Below are 18208 nucleotides of genomic sequence, written 5' to 3' on the forward strand. Positions count from 1 at the left end.
CCCAAAGAGGCATGTAAAATTGTCTCACTGAAAATTTATATATTATATGTTCTTGGATTTACTGGGTTAAATAAAATATATTATGAAAATTAATGTCACAATTTTTTTTTACTTTTAATCTAGTGAAGCTATAATTTCTTTTGACTTCTAATTCACTGTTAAAAATTAGTGTAAAGAAAACATTTTAAGTGTTTTTCAAAATGGTAGGAAACTTTATTAGCTGACCTGTCTTTACTGGCTCTCTTATAAACTTGTCTGTGACTTGTTAGGATACACTCAAATGTATTTAATAATAATTTTAATAAATCAGAGCTATACTCCAAAAAAGGAAATATATATTTTTAAGTATAAAATATTTCTGACCCCGGAGTATCTACAGATAACTAGTAGTTTTAATAAAATTCTTAAAGCAATATTACTTTTACCTTAGTTTTTAAAAGCATATACTTTTTAAAAAAATATATTTATTTGTTTATGTATCTGTAGTTTTAGGTGGACACATTATTTTGTTTTTATGTGGTGCTGAGGACGGAACCCAGGGCCTCATACATGCTAGACAAGCACTCTCCCACTGAGCCACAACCCCAGCCCAAAACACATATACTTTTAAATTTTTAAATTTTCATTTTAGTTATTTGTTTTTGAATACCATTAAATCAGTAATGTGTATATTAAGTGTGTATATTATAATGCTTTGTGTAGGGAAAGTATTATAAAATAAACAATAAGACAGTATTGAAGTTGGAAAACTGGGCTGGTAATGTAGCACTTCAGTGTAGAACACTTGCCTAGCACATGCAAAGCTTGAATTCAATCCCCAATACTGAAAAAGAAAAGAAAATTAAAGTACTGAGAAATTTAGGTTAGTTTGACATCTTTTATTCATGCTTTTAGAAAACTTAAAAATATTAATGAAATTTTAAGATCCTTTCATTTTACCAAGAAAACCAAAGAAGTAATTTCACTGGATTCAAAATAGATTGTGGTTTCAGTTTTTAAAGACCAAACCATTGAATTAGCACTTTTCTATTTTTATTTTATTTTTTGCAGTACTAGGAATGGAACCCAGGGCCTCTTGCATGGTAGGTAGGCAAATACTCTACAGCTATGTCCCCAGTTCTTGAAGTAACAAGAGCTACTTTTTTTTTTTTTTTTTTGAAGAATATGAACAAGCAGTCATCAAACAAAATGACTTTCAAAACTCAACATTTGTTCATAACTTTTTCTGTCAACTTCCTAAGGCAAGCCTCCCTAAACTTCTTTTAACTGGACTAGTTTTTTTGCTATATGGAATACATTTTATGATTTTTTTTACCTGTGGACTTTTGTGTTCTTGGTACAAATTGCAAACTCCCTCCTGCTTCCTTTCTTTTAAAATCTAGCAATCTTTCAAGATCTTCCTCATCTTTTTTGTGCTATGGCTGCTTGAACCCAGGGCCTTATACATGCTAAGCACATGTTCTATCACTAAGCTATACCTGCAGCCCTTACATTTTTCTTTTCTGAAGCTTTTCACATCTTCACCATTCCAGCCAAGATGAGCATGATAATCAACATTTGTACAATATTTCACTTTTTCATAAAGCCCTGTCATAATATTTTCTCAGTCTTTATGTCAGTCCAGTGAGGTAGATGGTGTTAGCTATTTATAGAGGAGAGAATTGAGACTCAAGAGAAATACATGACTTCTATAACTCATATGGGTAACTACATACCAAAGCTAAGCGTACTGAACCAAATCCTCTTATTCCAAGTTTTATGCTTTTTCCTCTATGCTGTGATTGTCTCCCAACACCCATGATAGTTAAATAGCATTTATTTGTTCACTTTATTGAATTTTATTGTTAGCTATAAGCTTGAAAAGATGTTTAGATCTTTTTTAAAAAAATATTTTTAGTTGTAGGTGGACATAATATCTTTATTTAATTTTTATGTGGTGCTGAGGTTTGAACCCAGTGCCTCATGTGTGCTAGGCAAGCACTCTACCACTGAGCTACAACCCCAGCCCCCAATGTTTAGATCTTTTGATGCCTATAGAGAATAAATGGAAAAGGAGAGCTGAATACATTTCTTCTTGATACAGTCATGCATTGTTTAGTGATGGAGATATCTTCTGAGAAATTATATTTCGGTGATTTTCATCATTGTATGAATGTCATTGAATGTATTTCCATAAACTAAGATGGCTGTGATATAACTAAATGATTTATAATCTTAAAGGACTACTGTCACATATGCGGTTCAGTCCATTGTTGAGTGAATTATCTCTCTTTTTTTTTTTTTTGTATCCAGGAACTCAGGGCTACTTGACTACTGAGCCACATCCCCAGCCCTATTTTGTATTTTATTAGAGATGTGGTCTCACTGAGTTGCTTAGCACCTTGCATTTATTTCTGAGGCTGGCTTTGAACTTGTGATCCTCCTTTCTCAGTCTCCCCAGCCTCTGGGATTGCAAGTATGCACCACCACACCCTGCTGAAGTATCATTTTTGTTTGGTTTGGTACTGGGGATTGAATTTCTCTATCCCCCAACCCCCAAATTTGTGATTACAACCAGGGCAAGTTTTATAGTTATTTTAATTATTGTGCTCAAAATCTGAAGCTTTTCCATAGGAATGAGAATTTAGAGTTCAAGTTCCAAACTTAAATCAAGTATTTGCTCTACAGAAATCCTTGACAGTGATGCCTCTTCGTGCTTAAAGTCTCTTAAGGAAAGTATAACTTGTAGAAGACAGTAATTATTAGATGGACTGTAATTTTATTTTAGGTAATTATTTAGATATCTGAAAAACAAGCCGTAGATTTGAATAAATGCAACCTCATACTCCTTAATCTTGAGGGAATATTAGAACAATGTCTATTATTGAGGTATTATTAGAACAATGGAAGTGTTTTATAAACTATAAAGTATTATATAAATGATATCATGGGGAAGGCTAGAATTTCTTTTTTTGACACTGTGAGACTAAAATTCTGAAATAAAGGTCTGAAAAAGGCACTGGACAGTGACATGATCTTGCAGGATGTCTGAGTACTTTGAGGGTGAATCTGGTATTCACTTTAATGCTTTATGGCAAGTTAAACTTCCTGAGTGAAAGGAGACTATTTTTGGTATTGGGGATTGAATCCAGGGGTGCTTAACCACTGTGCTACATTCTGTAGCCCCTTTCATTTTTTATTTTGAGACAGGGTCTTGCCAAGTTGCTTAGGGCTTCACTAAGTTGATGAGGCTGCCTTTGAACTTGAATTCTTCCTGCCTCAGCTCCCCAAACTGCTACCACTACCTTATTTTTACTTTTTAAATTCTTTTTATGTTTTTGTAGTTGTAGATGGGCAGAATGCCTTTATTTTATTTATTTTTATGTGGTACTAAGGATCAAACCCTGTGCCTCACACATGCTAGGCAAGCACTCTACCACTGAGCTACATCCCCAGCCCTTATTTTTACTTTTAAAAACACATTTATTGAATAAACTTTGATCTTATCTCTTCTCCATTTTCCCTAAAGGCTGTTACTACTGTTTCCTTTGTAGACTCTTCCTATTTCTGTCATGATAATTATTTTCAAAGATAGTTATTCCTTCCCTATAAAAAAATTCCCACAATTTATCTCATAAATACTTGAATGGCCAAAATTTAATCTAACGGGAATATGTAATGGTTTTTCAACACAGTGGTAGACAAAACAGCTTAGTCTGAAAAAGTGAGTGCAAGAATAGATGTCTCCAATGTACTATTTAATAATCACATTGATCTACTACCCCCATTTTATCTATTTTCAGTAACTACATTTATATATATAATTTTTTTATCTTTTAACTATTTTACATGGATATATAATTATTTTTGTCTTTGAACTTTTTTATCTGGATACATAATTATTTTTATCTTTGAATTGTTTCCTATGGATAAAATTCCAGGTGTGATGTTTATGGGACATCTAAATATCATATTTAATGGCTTCTTAATGACTGTTGCCAAATGTTTGAAAGAATTATTTATAAAAATTTACAAAGCTGTGAGTATGCAGGTGCCTGCTCATTTTACCAAAACCTAGCCAGACTGTTTTATTTTATTTTATTTTGTGGTCTTAAAACATGATTATATCTGCTTCCTTGTTAACTTGAAATACCCAAATGACTGAATCAGATAAGTTTTTTTCTTAATCCCAGCATTATCTAATAGAACAATTTTATGTTTTTTATAGACAATAATGTCAGTGCTCCTTTGGTAATGAATATTTAAAGAAATTTCATTGGAAATTTTTATTATTTTTTTATCTGCTTTAGATACTGAACCATGTACTGAATTCCAACCTGAAAGCGTGCTTTTTAAAAATAGAAATTTTTCAGTGACTTTCAATATTAGTATTTTTCCCTAAATGTTCTGGATTTAAAAGGTATCTTTTGCCATTAATTATTCCTTGATAAGAATAAAAACCTTGCTAACTACCTGACAGATCTTTGTAACCTGTACTGTTAAATAAATGTTAGAAATTTCTAATGCCACGGTGTTTTTAGAGAGTTTTGAAAAACCAGAAATCATAGCTGTTACAATGTACAAAGATGAGCCATTCAGAAAGAAGTGCTGAGTCATCATTGTTGGCCTATACTGTGTGTGTGTGTATAAAATTACCATTTCTTCAAAGATTAACACATGGTTATCTCCTTTTTGTTGTTATTGTTGTTATTTTTGTTGGTGGTACTGGGGATTGAACCCAGGGACATTCTACCACAGAGCTATATATCCCCAGCTCTTTTTTAAAATTTTGAGACAGGGCTGGCTGGTCTGGAAGTTGTGAACCTCCTACCTCAGCCTCCCAAGTAGCTGGGATTATAGGTGTGTGTGCCACCACACCTGACCTTTTCATTATATTCTAAACATATATGTCTATTTTCTAGTAAAGTGTTTTGTTTTGGGGTGTGTGTGTGTTACTAGGATTGAACCCAGGAACTGGCACATGCCAGGATAGCACTCTGAGGTATACCTCAGACCTCATAGTTTTTTTCCCCCATGTTTATAGACACTGACTATGAACTGGATACAATTCTTTTGAAATTTTCTTATTAATCTATTTTTTTTTTCAATATTCTATTAGAAATGGGGGGGGATCAGTTATAGAGTACTTGCCTAATATGTGAAGCCTAGGGTTTGATCCCCAAGCACCACAGAAACCAAACCAAACCACCCACCAGTGCTCCCACCAAAAAAAGAAAAAAGAAATGGGAAAATTTTTTAAAAGATGAGAAAACCATACAGGTAAAAGATGTTATATACATGAAAATGTCTCAAAATATTAAAAAATATGAGAAAACAGGCATCAGAGGATATATAAATATGAATGTTGTTATTTAAACGTTGTTAATAAAAACCAAAAATTATAGAAAATAACCATCAATACTCATAGAAGAAAGGAATAGGAGATAGACTAACATTTAACAGAATTACCTAAACTGGTATGATGGAGAGATTTTTTTTTTTCTGTGTTTTCCAAAATCTTTGTCAATGAGTATGTATTTCTAATTAGGGGAAATGTATTTGAAAAGGAAAACATATTTCCATATTACTGCCCTTTTAAATAGCATATCTAGATTTTAGTTTGATCTTAATAAGGAACATGATTATGTATTATCTGTAACCTGATACTTTTTTCCTAACTTTCCTGCATTACAAAAATTCTTTAGTGACCCCAGGAGTGGGGATGTGGGGGTGAGTCTAATGCTGTTTTAGTTTAAATTAATAGTAAATTCAGGTATTAAGTTTTTACAAAAAATACTGGTTTCCTAGAGCTGTTAACTCTTGTATACTACAAAAAAATCAAACAGCTAGTTCAGATCATTTAAGTCTTCATTTTAAAATACTGCTTTTTAACTTTATGATAGTCTTTTTACAATGTAAAATTGATATACTAATTTGAGTTTCTGATTGATAAACCCCAGGAATTTTTTTAAATGAAGCAAATTATCTGAAAAATTTTTAGAAACCTATATTTTAGTATTGTATGTTTTACAATTAAATGACTTAAAATTAAAATACCTAAAATAAGTTCAAGGCACTTGTATAGTAACTTGATAACATGGAGTGCTTAATGGCTGTAATTTTTTTTGTGGCTTTTTCACCTAGAATGGAGTAAATAAATATGTGGTTATAACATTCCATGTTGAAATACTGGGTTTGTTAAATCTACTTAGCCTCTTAAATAGGAAATAAAAATGATAGAGCCAGAAGGAAAATGAATAGTTAATCACGGAGGAGGAGAAAACATAGCTCAGTACTTTGACTAGAGGCAGCTGGGAAAGTGACGTCCTGTAGCATTTGCTGTTCTAGAAAGTACAGAGACACGTAGTGAAAATGGGAGGATCCAGAAGGAGGCCGTCTCTTGTGTAGTGTATATTTATCTGTAAGTGAGCTGTTGGGAAGGAATTAAACACGGAGACGCTGTCTGCTTGCTGCCTTAAGACAGCTAGCCAAATTGCTGATTTGCTTTAACTTTTAAAATACCCAGCTTGGTTTATTTTTCTTAGAATCATATTGCTAAGACTGGGGACGCTGTTTTCTTTCACAAAGGGAAATCTAAGTTCATTTCAAGGCATTCGAAATGGGGAAAGACTATTATTGCATTTTGGGAATTGAAAAAGGAGCTTCCGATGAAGATATTAAAAAGGCTTACCGAAAACAAGCCCTCAAATTTCATCCAGACAAGAACAAATCTCCTCAAGCAGAGGAAAAATTTAAAGAGGTCGCAGAAGCTTATGAAGTGTTGAGTGATCCTAAAAAGAGAGAAATATATGATCAGTTTGGGGAAGAAGGTAAGTATTTTGTGTGTATCTTTTTGTTTCTTCATCTCTCTTTCCTTTCTTAAGACTTGTGGTTATCATTAAATTAGATCCTCAGACATGTCAAAAATAAACAAGTAATAGATAAAAACAAGATTTCATCCCTGATTATATGAATGAGTATTGCATAGCTATGAATGAAATGTCCTTGTTTGCCTTTTATGGGGGATTTTAGCATTTTGTATTATACATACTCTACCATTAGACTTTTGTTGTTAACATTGTATATTTAAATAGAAACCTTAAATTCCCATACCCACCAATGAATTTTGTCAAAAGTCTTATGCAACCTGTTTTGTTTTCTGATGTATTTTCTGCCAGAATCAATAATGATTTAAAAAATTTTTAAGATTACATGTTCAAATTCTGGGTACTTTATCTTTTATTCACACAAACAAAAAGAAGATTTTTTTTTTTTTTTTGCCTTTCTTAAAGCAAGGCTAGTGTAGACTGAACAAGACAAAGTCGTCTGTCTTAGAAGCAGAAGGCGCAGGCATTTAGCTTCTAGTTGTTTTTGGCATTTTGCCTGGAGAGGAAAGAATTTTCCTGATGTCATAAAATACCAGAACAAGTTTTTAGCTTAATTGTAAACAGTAATTGTGTGCCAAGAAAAATGAGATCCCAGAAATACAGTTTTTGACCTAAAATGGCCACCTAGTTAGAACAATTACTGATTTTCTTTTAGGTAACAATTCTTTCTGAAATTTTACTATCTAGGTGTAGAGGAAAGCATGACAACTTCCCTTTTCTCTCTATGCCATACTTTTGTTTCTTACATTGTGTGATCAGAAATTAATGAACACCATAAATAGGGATAATTTATGATTCTCCTTTTATCATTCTGGATTTTAAATCAGGTTTATCATCTCTCTCTCTCTCTCTCTCTATATATATATATATATATATATATATAAATAAAACAATAAAGTAAAACTATTTTAAATTGCTAATTAACAACAACAAACAAAAAACCTTTTAATTCCTACAATTCCTGGTATATTTTCAAAATTTAAAATCGATATTTTACTATTAGTTTTTGTCTCAGAATGTTTTTTAAATTATTGTAGCTATGAAAACTTTTTGTTATCCCTTTGCTTTCTGTATTGCATTTTAACATCAGATTTTGCTAATTAGAAATATATTCTTAAAACAGAGCCAAGCAGAGACTTATCATTTTGAATTAAACAATTAAATGGAGACAAGCAGGGTGATTGTGTTTAAAGGGTTTTTACCTCTTGTCTTGTTTTTCATTTTCGTCTGTAAGTTGCCAAAATTGAAGTTTATGCTGCTTGCTTTGATGTGGTGAAGATCTGCAATGTGAGGTCTTGTAAATATAAAGGGACGAAATAGTGCATATTCCCTATGGCCATACTACTCAAAATACCATGATTTGGTTCATTTCAAAAGCTAAGCAGGATTTTGAGATACTATCAGTAATCTACTACTCTTTTTGAAGGAGTTATTTTATAATTTTGTAAAGAAATCTGTGAACATGGAGTGGCACTGTAAATTCACATTAAAGAATAGATATTCACTGCTTTAAACCTAAGGTATTTGGCTGCATCTATCTCATTGATTGCTCAAGTTTATCTGTGACAAAGCCATAGGGATTCAGGTTTATTAAGGATATTTGTCTTCAGAATTTTCAAATCACCAAATGGTACAGTTTTCTTGGCTATATTACTACTTCTTTTTTTAAATATTGTTTTTTAGTTGTAGATGAACATAATACCTTTATTTTATTTGTTTATATATTATTTATTTATTTTTATATGGTGCCGAGGCTTGAACCTAGTGCTTCACACATACCAGGCAAGCACTGTACCACTGAGCCACAACCCCAGCCCTTGTATTACTTCTTAATAGTGCTTTTCTTGAGTAATTTGTCTTTTCCAAGTTTGATTTTTATTGATCATCATCAGTGAGTGAATTTTTAAAAACAAAATGAGGATCATCTATATGCCTTGAATCTTTTTGTTGTTGTTGTTTCTAATTCAGATAATTGGTATAAGCTATAGAAAGAAAGAGTGGGGAGAGAATATGTTTTTTTATAAACATTGAACTATTCACAAATGTTCCATAGTTATAGATTACTTGAAAATACAGTTAAATGAAGGTATTTGAATTATTTTTTTAGAATTATTCTTCCTTCAAAGAGAAGTATCATTTATTATTTGACCTTACTCAGAATATCTCATTAATTTAGGGGATGGGAATGTAGCTCAATGATGGATAGGTGCTGGGTTTGATCCTGAGCAGCTCATCCCCTTTAGATACACTGTGAAAGTGTGGGAAAACATTTTTTTCTTGGCTTTTCATTACTCTGTCTGGCCTGCAGGCCTGGTTTCATAGGTTTCTTTAGTAGTAACAAAATACTGAATTTTAGGACTACGGAGACACTATCAGTTTACTGGATATTCTTTTCCCCCACTTTTAATTATTATATTCTTGGAGCTGGTACAGTAGAAGTAAAGAATCATGGAATTTAGTTGTTACTAAATATATGTATTTAGGAATTAAGAGAATCATTGTGTTCTGAAAAATCTCTAATCTGTAACTTAAAATGCTTTAATTAAAAAAGAAAATGGACAGAGACAGAGATGTTTTAGCTAGGCAGGATGGCACAGGCCTGTAATCCTCCCAGTAACTTGAGAGGTTGGGGCAAGAGGATTGCAAGGTGAGGCCAGCCTTAGCAACTTGGTAAGACCCTCTCTCAAAACAAAAAGGGCCTGGGATGTAGCTCAGTGGTAAGGTTCCCCTGGTTTCAACCCTCAGTATCCCCCCCAAAAAAGATATTTTAAACTTAACCTATTTATGACTCAACAGTTCTACTCTTAGGAATCTTAATCTATAAAGGAGAAACAAAAACATATTACACAAGACGTACCTAAAAGTCCATAGCACCATTATTTGTAATGGCGCCAAATAGAAAACATCAAAAGTAGCATCAATTAGTTAGTGAATAAAGAAAATGTTTGACCCAGCTATTCTTCTTCTGGGACTATACCCAAAGGACCTAAAAACAGCATATTACAAGGACATAACCACATCAATCTTTATAGCAGCACAATTCACAATAGCTAAACTGTGGAGCCAACCTAGATGTCCTTCAGTGGATGAATGGACAAAAAAAAAGTGGCATTTATACACAATGGAATATTACTCAGCAATAAAAAAATAATAAGATCATGGCATTTGCAGGGAAATGGATGGCATTAGAGCAGATTATGCTAAGTGAAGTTAGCCAATCCCAAAAAAACAAATGCAGAATGTCTTCTCTGATATAAGGGGGGTGACTCAAAATGGGGTTGGGAGGGAAAGGGAGGAAGATCACCTCTAGATAGGGAATGGGGGTGAGGAAAGGAAGGGAGAAGGGGAATAGCATGGATGGTGAAAGGAGACTCTCGTCATTATACAAAATACATGTATGAAGATGTGAATTTGGTGTCAACATACCTTATATGTAATCAGAGGTATGACAAATGATTGTATAATGGTGTATTAAGAACTATAATGCAAAATAAATAAATTTTAAAAATAAAAAAAGTAAATGTAAAAAAAAAAGAAAATGTATATACATCAATGGGATACTATTTAGTAGTTAAAAGGACCATTTTACTGAAACATGCTACAATATGAATGAACCTCAAAAAGTGCCAACTGAAAGAAGCTATTATGAAAGATTACATAGTATATGATTCCATTTGTATGAAATACTTGGAAAAGGCAAATTCATAGAGAAAAAAGCAGATCTTCTTGCCTAGGGCTGAAGGTAGGAATAGGGATTAGCTACAAATAGGAACTGGAGAACTCTTTGGAATTATGGAAATGTTCCATAAGTGGTTTGTTGATGGCACAAAACATATTTACAAAGAGTGAATTTTAGGGTATGTAATCAATTTTTAAAAAATACGTTTTCTCCGTAGTTAAATCCTTTGAAAGCAAAAAACAGAACCACAGAAATTTAGGACTGGAATTTGAACCACTCTCTCCCAAAAGTTTTAGGTGTAGTTCTGAATAGTCCAGTGAATGTTAACAGAGGTTTGCATTAAAAGATTTAAAAAAAAAAAAAAAAAAGATTTCTAATAACATCATTCTAGTGTTCTAGCATGTTTCTAATAACATCATTCTAATGCTCTAGCATGTCATTTTCTTTATGCCTTCCATATTTTGTTTATTGCTTACAGTTTACTCAATTTCCTTCAAGTACTAAAAAGTGGTGTTTATATGATTAAATTTACATTTAGTTTATTAATCTTTATGCTAGCTTCTTCTCTTTAACTTATATGTTTAATCAATTGAATCTCTTTGGTATTTATCATTACATATTCTAAAAATATGTAAGTCAGTTGGATTTTTGTGAATTAAACTTTAAAGGATCTCATTATTCTATAACTCTAAAGTTTTGTTGTAAGTCCGGATTTTTACATATTAGATCTCCTTAATGTAAGAGTTATTTAAATAGTATCATTTTTTCCTTGAAATTGTAATTCTTCTCCAGTATTTCTTCTTTTGATAATCTTTTAATCAAGTTAACTAGCTAGTGGAAGTCATTGCTATGGACAGTATTCCCAATAAATATTTGTTTTTAGATAGCAAATTTGTTGGTTGGTTTTAAAAATAATAGCAGACCTACTAATAGGCAAATGTTTTAGAATGCATTCCTTGATCACACAAATAGATGATGGTATCTAGAAAATATTTTGGATGGAAGAAGAAATCCAGTTGAATATTAAAGTTTTCCATTAACAGTTAAACTGCACATGATTAACTATAGTTGATGACATGCTTGTTATAATTCAAGTGCTATATTGCAAATGATACTTACATAATAATTCATGTTGTATAATAGTGGCATGAATTTTGATAGAATTTTCTCAGCTTTGTAGTAGCTTTGTTCTTTATCTGAGCCACATAATTGACCATTTAATATCTAGGAAAACCTCAAAGCTGCATTGGAGGCTTTTTGTCAGTTTTGATAAATAATACTTCAGACTCTGTATGAATCTTTTTAGGGATTCAGTAATCCTGACAGAGTTACCATTTTTGGCAGAGTGGGGAGAGGTTTTAGGGAAAGCCAAACCCATGATGTAATAACTTAAAATGTTATTCTTTCCATGAATTCATTATGGCTCCAAAGCATTTAGACTTTTTGGCTTGTAGAAAGTTAGATTAAAAAGCTAATTTAACCAATTTTCTTAACTTTTTTCAAATTTTTTCCCTTGTACTAGTTGGGATTGAACCTAGGACCTTAGACATGACAGGCAAGCACTGTACCACTGATCTACATCTCCAGCCCCTAATTTACTTTACTCTCCAATAAATAATTATACTCTATGAATCTGTGTGATGAAGGATAAAATTATTGAAATAATTTAAGCATTCATTTTAGTTACTTGGTTATAACCTTGAGTTATATATGTATTCTTTCATTTAAAGAAATATGTCATTAGCTTTTAACATGGGGAATATAATTGTACTAGTAAAATTTATGAAAGGGAAGCTGGGCACAGTAGCTCATGTCTTTAATATTAGCAACTTGGATTATTTTATTTTATTTTATTTTTGGAACTAGGTGTCAAACCCAGGATCTCTAACATGCTATGCATAGTACCCTATCTCTGAGCTACACCCCACCTATTCCCAGCTACTTGGGAGGCAGAGTCAGAAAAATCTCAAGTTCAAAGGCCAGCCTGGACAACTTACTGAGACCTTGTCCCAAAATAAAAAGGGCTGGGTATGTTGCTCAGTGGTAGATTGACACTGCACTGGTTTCAATCCCCAGTACTGCCCCCCCCCCCAAAAAAAAAAAGCCAAACACAGTGATAACACGACTGTAATCCCAGCAGCTCAGAAGGATTTTAAGTTTGTGGTTAGCCTGGTCCATTCAGTGAAACCCTGTCTCAGAATAAAAAGGGCTGTAGATGTAGCTCAATGGTAAAGTGCCCTTGGCATCAGTTCCCAGTCCAAAAATAAATAAATAAATATACAAATACACACACACACATACACATATGAGTTTTGGATGAACTGCATATTAAAAGTTATTATCCAGCATATTCTTGTCATTGAGTTTTTACAAGGAATTTCTCTAACTGCTATTTGGTTATATCCTTCAATTTTGACATTTTCGGAGTATTAGATCTCTTGAGATTTCTATTCATGGATAAAGGTAAAAATTTAGACATGAATTGAGACTTTTGATGGTGTAGAATACATATATACCTTTTAATGGAAGAAGCCAATATGGAATAAGAAATATGCTCTCCCTTTGAGAGCATGCAGAGTATTTCCAGTGGAACTTTAAATTATTTTGTGCATTTATCAGTTTATAGTCTTATTTTCCTCCTGGTTCCCTTGGTTAGGAATTCCCATAAGGTTGCCTCAGAGACTTTGCTGATTTTAATCTCAGTATCAACCCCTTAAAAGATCACTATGCTGTTGTTTTATTGGTTTTAGTAGAATCTTTCTTTAGCATATAGTAGAAAATGCTTTTTCAAATATATGTAATCTTTTGTAAGCTACATCTTACTTAGTTGAGCCTCCGAGCAAAATGTCACTATACTGCAGTCTGAAGTGGGTTGTCCACGATAGACAGAAATAACCAGTCAAAATCCATTTACGTGGGAGGAATATTTACAGCTCTTGATTTTAGTCTTGTTTTTAGAATAAAATTATGATGATATATGCCTAAATAAACAAATTTTGGTATTTAGGTATAAGAACCTTAGGCTGGGTGTGGTGGCACATACCTGTAATCCCAGCTACTCTGGAGGCTGAAGCAGTTTAATCTCAAATTCAAGACTAGCCTGGGCAATTTAGCCAGACCTTATCTCAAATTACAAAATGAAAAGGAGTGGGATTTAGCCCAGGGGTAGAACACCCCTGGGTTCAGTCCACAGTACTACAAAAACAATTTAAATGTGTCTAAAAAACCATTTGTCATAGTGTGTCCTCATTGTTGGAATTTTTTTCCTTTCTGCCATAGAGTTTCTTTCTTAGTTCTTAAACAGTAAAAGATGGCCTGAAATAAAGTTAGTATGTATATGGAACTATATATTATTAATTGTATTTATTGATTATAATGGTACTTAAACTTCAGATTTTGCATTGATTACTAAACACCTTTCAACTGAAAAATTTTAAAAACTTATATTTGTATACTTCAGTATGCCAAACCAGTAGTTTATGAGATAAAGGATTCTTAAATTTTTTCTTACTCATTATAAAACAAATACTCAGGAATAAATTATTATTATATTTGTATGTATGTGTAGTATTGAGTGAGGATTAAACCAAAGCCTCAAACATGGTAGGCAAACTTTCAACCATTGAGCTACATCCCCAGCCCAGGAATAAAGTATTAAAGCTAAAAATTTGGAGGAAGAATTTGAAAGTTAGAAATTTAACTTGGGATGGAAGTTTTAGAAGGTATTTAGTTATTTGTATTTAGATATAATTACATTTATGACCGTTATTAATAAATTGCAACCCAATTTGGCCAAAGTTTCTGAGCATTATAGTTTTTGAAAGTTTAACTGTCAAAGAGTTGCAAACATTTTGTAATCATGTTTATCTCTTCACATAGGGTTGAAAGGAGGAGCAGGAGGTACTGATGGACAAGGAGGTACCTTCCGGTACACCTTTCATGGTGATCCTCATGCCACATTTGCAGCATTTTTTGGAGGTTCCAACCCCTTTGAAATCTTCTTTGGAAGACGGATGGGTGGTGGTAGAGATTCAGAAGAAATGGAAATAGATGGAGATCCTTTTAGTGCCTTTGGATTCAGCATGAATGGATATCCAAGAGACAGGAATTCTGTGGGGCCATCCCGTCTCAAACAAGATCCTCCAGTTATTCATGAACTTAGAGTATCACTTGAAGAAATATACAATGGTTGCACCAAACGGATGAAGATTTCTCGGAAAAGGTTAAACCCTGATGGAAGGAGTTATAGAACTGAGGACAAAATTCTCACCATTGAGATTAAAAAAGGGTGGAAAGAAGGCACCAAAATTACTTTTCCAAGGGAAGGAGATGAAACACCAAATAGTATTCCAGCAGACATTGTTTTTATTATTAAAGACAAAGATCACCCCAAATTTAAAAGAGATGGATCAAATATAATTTATAATGCTAAAATTAGTTTACGGGAGGTAAGTTAATAGGACCTAGGATTCTGAAACCAAACATATTTATGCAGCTGATTGATCTTAGGGAGTAATCTAAGGGACAGCTAACATTTATTTTGTACTTATTGTATCTTTTTTATGGTAATCCTTATAACAACTCTCTGAGCTAGTACTACCTTTAATCTTTTATGAAATTATATTTTCTAAGTTTAATTATTTAATCATTTAAATGTCAATTTTAAGTGCAAACTGAATTATGTATGATGAGACCTTAATACTAGATTAACTCTATTCTGTTTTTACAGTTGTTGTTTATAAGATTTGCCCTGAAATCTCATCACCTTAATCCATTTATAAGATGTGTTCTAAAATTATTAATTTGGAGTAATAATGGTATAACAAAGTATTAAAATCATAATGTATATTTTATAGTAATTATTACATAGTAAATAATAACATAATAGTAGTACTTCAGTATAGTTCTTGAGTTCTTATTTGCACTATTTCTCAAAGTAGATTATAACCCATGAAATATGGCCAAGACAATTTTAGGTCCTGCCTAAAATTCTCAAGTGGCTCTACATAATTTCTACATTAAAGTCTAAACTTGACTTAAAAATAAAAGGTCATTTTAAAATTTGACTTCTACCTAAAGATGTTCTCCCTGAGTTTGCTCTGTTATTATTATTTTGTATAATTCTTATCATAGTCTCACCTCTATGCAGCACTATTGTTCTTCAGCTTTTCTCAGTACCTACAACTAGTCCAAGGCTTAGCTCCAGCTTTCTAGGGTGATAATGTGAATGCCCTTTTTCTCACAAAAGACCTCTGTGCTCAGACTATAATTACTAGTTTGCTTGTAAGTTTCTGTGAGCTACTTGTGCTTTCCTGAGGTGGCGTCTTTGTTCATGGTTTCTCTGTGGTTCAATAGGAATTGTGTAGCATGTAGTAGATAGTAAATATTTGTTGACTAAAACAAGTGTACAGAGAAATAGGTATTGCTCCCATCTTGGTCTTTCCAGTTCTAAGCCTTCTTCCTTTCTTGCATTCCAATTTCTGCGTCTTGATTGTTGTAATAGAAACTTCAGTTTATCCATTTCATACCAAAGCATTGTGAAAGGCATCCTTTACTTCTCCTTTCCCTTTTTCTTAACTTTTCCCATCTTTTGTAACATCTCTGATTATAAATATCTTGAAGATTTTTTCTTTTCTTTCTTTTTTTTTTTTCCTGAAGGATTTTTCTAATGGGAAAAAAGTTTTGTAACTATTATTATTCTTTAGGAAGTTAAAATTTTACCTTAATAATATTTTTTTACTACTTGGTAATATGTTTACTTAAATTTTTTAAAAGTTTTAGGTTTTGTTAACTATTTTATTTTGTGCATTTTAGGCATTGTGTGGCTGTTCAATTAATGTGCCAACAATGGATGGAAGAAACATACCTATGTCAATAAATGATATTGTGAAACCTGGCATGAGAAGAAGAATTATTGGATACGGGCTGCCATTTCCAAAAAATCCTGACCAACGTGGTGACCTTCTAATAGAATTTGAGGTGTCCTTCCCAGATACTATATCTTCATCATCCAAAGAAGTTCTTAGAAAACATCTTCCTGCCTCATAGAATGAAGAACTTTGTTACCCATATTTTGATAAGGCACTGAAAATATAAAAGGACTGGCAGTTTACTGATGTAGATGTGAATTCTGTATAAAAATGTGTAAATTCTTCTGAGGGCTCATTAAATTGCATGAATAGAGAGAGACGGGTCAAATAAATAGGCAAAAGGGATTTTTACAGTTAGAGATGAAGAGAAAACTACTCACTGTATTTTATTTCTCCCAAATAGAAATATTAGTATTTTGCTTATATATAAAAGTTGATTTTGTGAAGTCAGCAGATATATTTCTAATAAAGTTCTAGACAATCCAAGTACTTTATTTCTTACATCTTTAGATAACCAGTATTATTAGGTTCTCATTTATAAGTCACCCTGAAATGCTTGAGGGCTAAATGTTTGAGGGCTAATACCAACCAGTAAAAGAACATATTGGTGAATATGTTTCACCATTTTGATTTTTGAAGTATGTGGTAACATTTCTTAACATGGTTGTAAGGTTTTTAAAAGCAGACCTTTTCTTCATAAAATAAAATGAATGGCAATTTATCTCCTCTGGAAATCCCAATTGCCTGAATTACTGATATTTTAGAAATAGACTTTTTAAATGCCATATGTAATTTTATGCAAGTTAGCTATATATCTTGGGCTTAATAAATTATCGGCTCATTTTGTTGTCCACTAGTTTAAAATAATTTGTTTAATAAGAAATGTGTTTTTAGAGGAAACACTGTTACTTGGAATTAATTTCCAATTACACAGTCTTCTATAACTTACTTATATATGCTATATATACCTTATATAATTTCCCTAAAAAAGAATAAACTATGGTAGTTAAACCAAAATATAGGAAATATAAACACTAACTGCTGCTTATGGTCAGTATTGCTACTACTTGTTATGCACATAAATATTTTACTTTTTCATATGTATAGATTGCATTTCTTAGGTGTTTTTTTAAATATATTTGCGTTTAAAAATTATTTTGTCTTCTGTTTATTAAGAGTAATGTTTTGAGAAGTTTTTGGTTAAAAAAAAAAAAAACTTCCCAGCCAGTTATGATGGCACATGCCTGTAATCCCTGTGACTCAGGAAGCTGAGGCAGGAGGATTGCAAGGCCAGCCTCAGCAATTTAGTGAGGACATAAGCAACTTAGTGAGACCTGTCTCAAAATAAAAAGACTGGGGATATGGCTCAATGAAGTGCCCCTGGGTTCAATCCCTAATACAAAACAAAAACAAACTAATAAAAACAAAACCACTTTCCATAATGATGACACACACACACAATTGGATTCTCTCACCTTTTAGTAGAATTGAAATCTTTTATTATAAATAGATTATAATAAGTACATACCTTATAACTTTATTGAGAGAGAATTTATATACCATAATACAGTTTACTTTTTTATGTATATGTGGTGAGGAATGGACCCAGGACCTCTCGTGCAATTATATAAGCACACATTCTACCACTAAGCTATACCACTGATCTGTTAGTTTACTCCTCTTCCCCTGCTTTGTGTGTGAGAGTGGCACTGAAACTAGGCAAGTGCTCTCCATTAAGTATATTCCCAGCCCATATTTGCCCTTTTAAAGTGCACAGTTCAGTATTTTTAGTA

General features: G+C 32.5%; 1 protein-coding gene across 2 annotated transcripts in view; it reads left to right on the forward strand.

Moving 5' to 3' along the window:
* The window catches only part of Dnajb4 (DnaJ heat shock protein family (Hsp40) member B4), a 35616-nt gene extending 18046 nt beyond the window's left edge, over positions 1 to 17570 (forward strand). The window contains exons 1-3 of one of the 2 annotated variants that reach the window (XM_046443196.2): positions 6109 to 6809; positions 14425 to 14993; positions 16360 to 17570. In XM_046443196.2, the coding sequence (XP_046299152.1) occupies positions 6599 to 6809; positions 14425 to 14993; positions 16360 to 16593 (1014 nt within the window). In that variant the 5' untranslated portion in view covers positions 6109 to 6598 and the 3' untranslated portion in view covers positions 16594 to 17570. Of the gene's footprint in view, positions 1 to 6108; positions 6810 to 14424; positions 14994 to 16359 lie in introns of those variants that run through there. The other variant, XM_046443197.2, reaches the window with a different exon arrangement.
* The last annotated feature ends 638 nt before the right edge of the window (positions 17571 to 18208 follow it).

This window comes from Marmota monax, unplaced genomic scaffold, assembly GCF_021218885.2.
Source record: "Marmota monax isolate L192 unplaced genomic scaffold, Marmota_monax_Labrador192_F-V1.1 WCK01_AAM20220418_F8-fsc00046, whole genome shotgun sequence".
NCBI classification, from domain to species: domain Eukaryota; kingdom Metazoa; phylum Chordata; class Mammalia; order Rodentia; family Sciuridae; genus Marmota; species Marmota monax.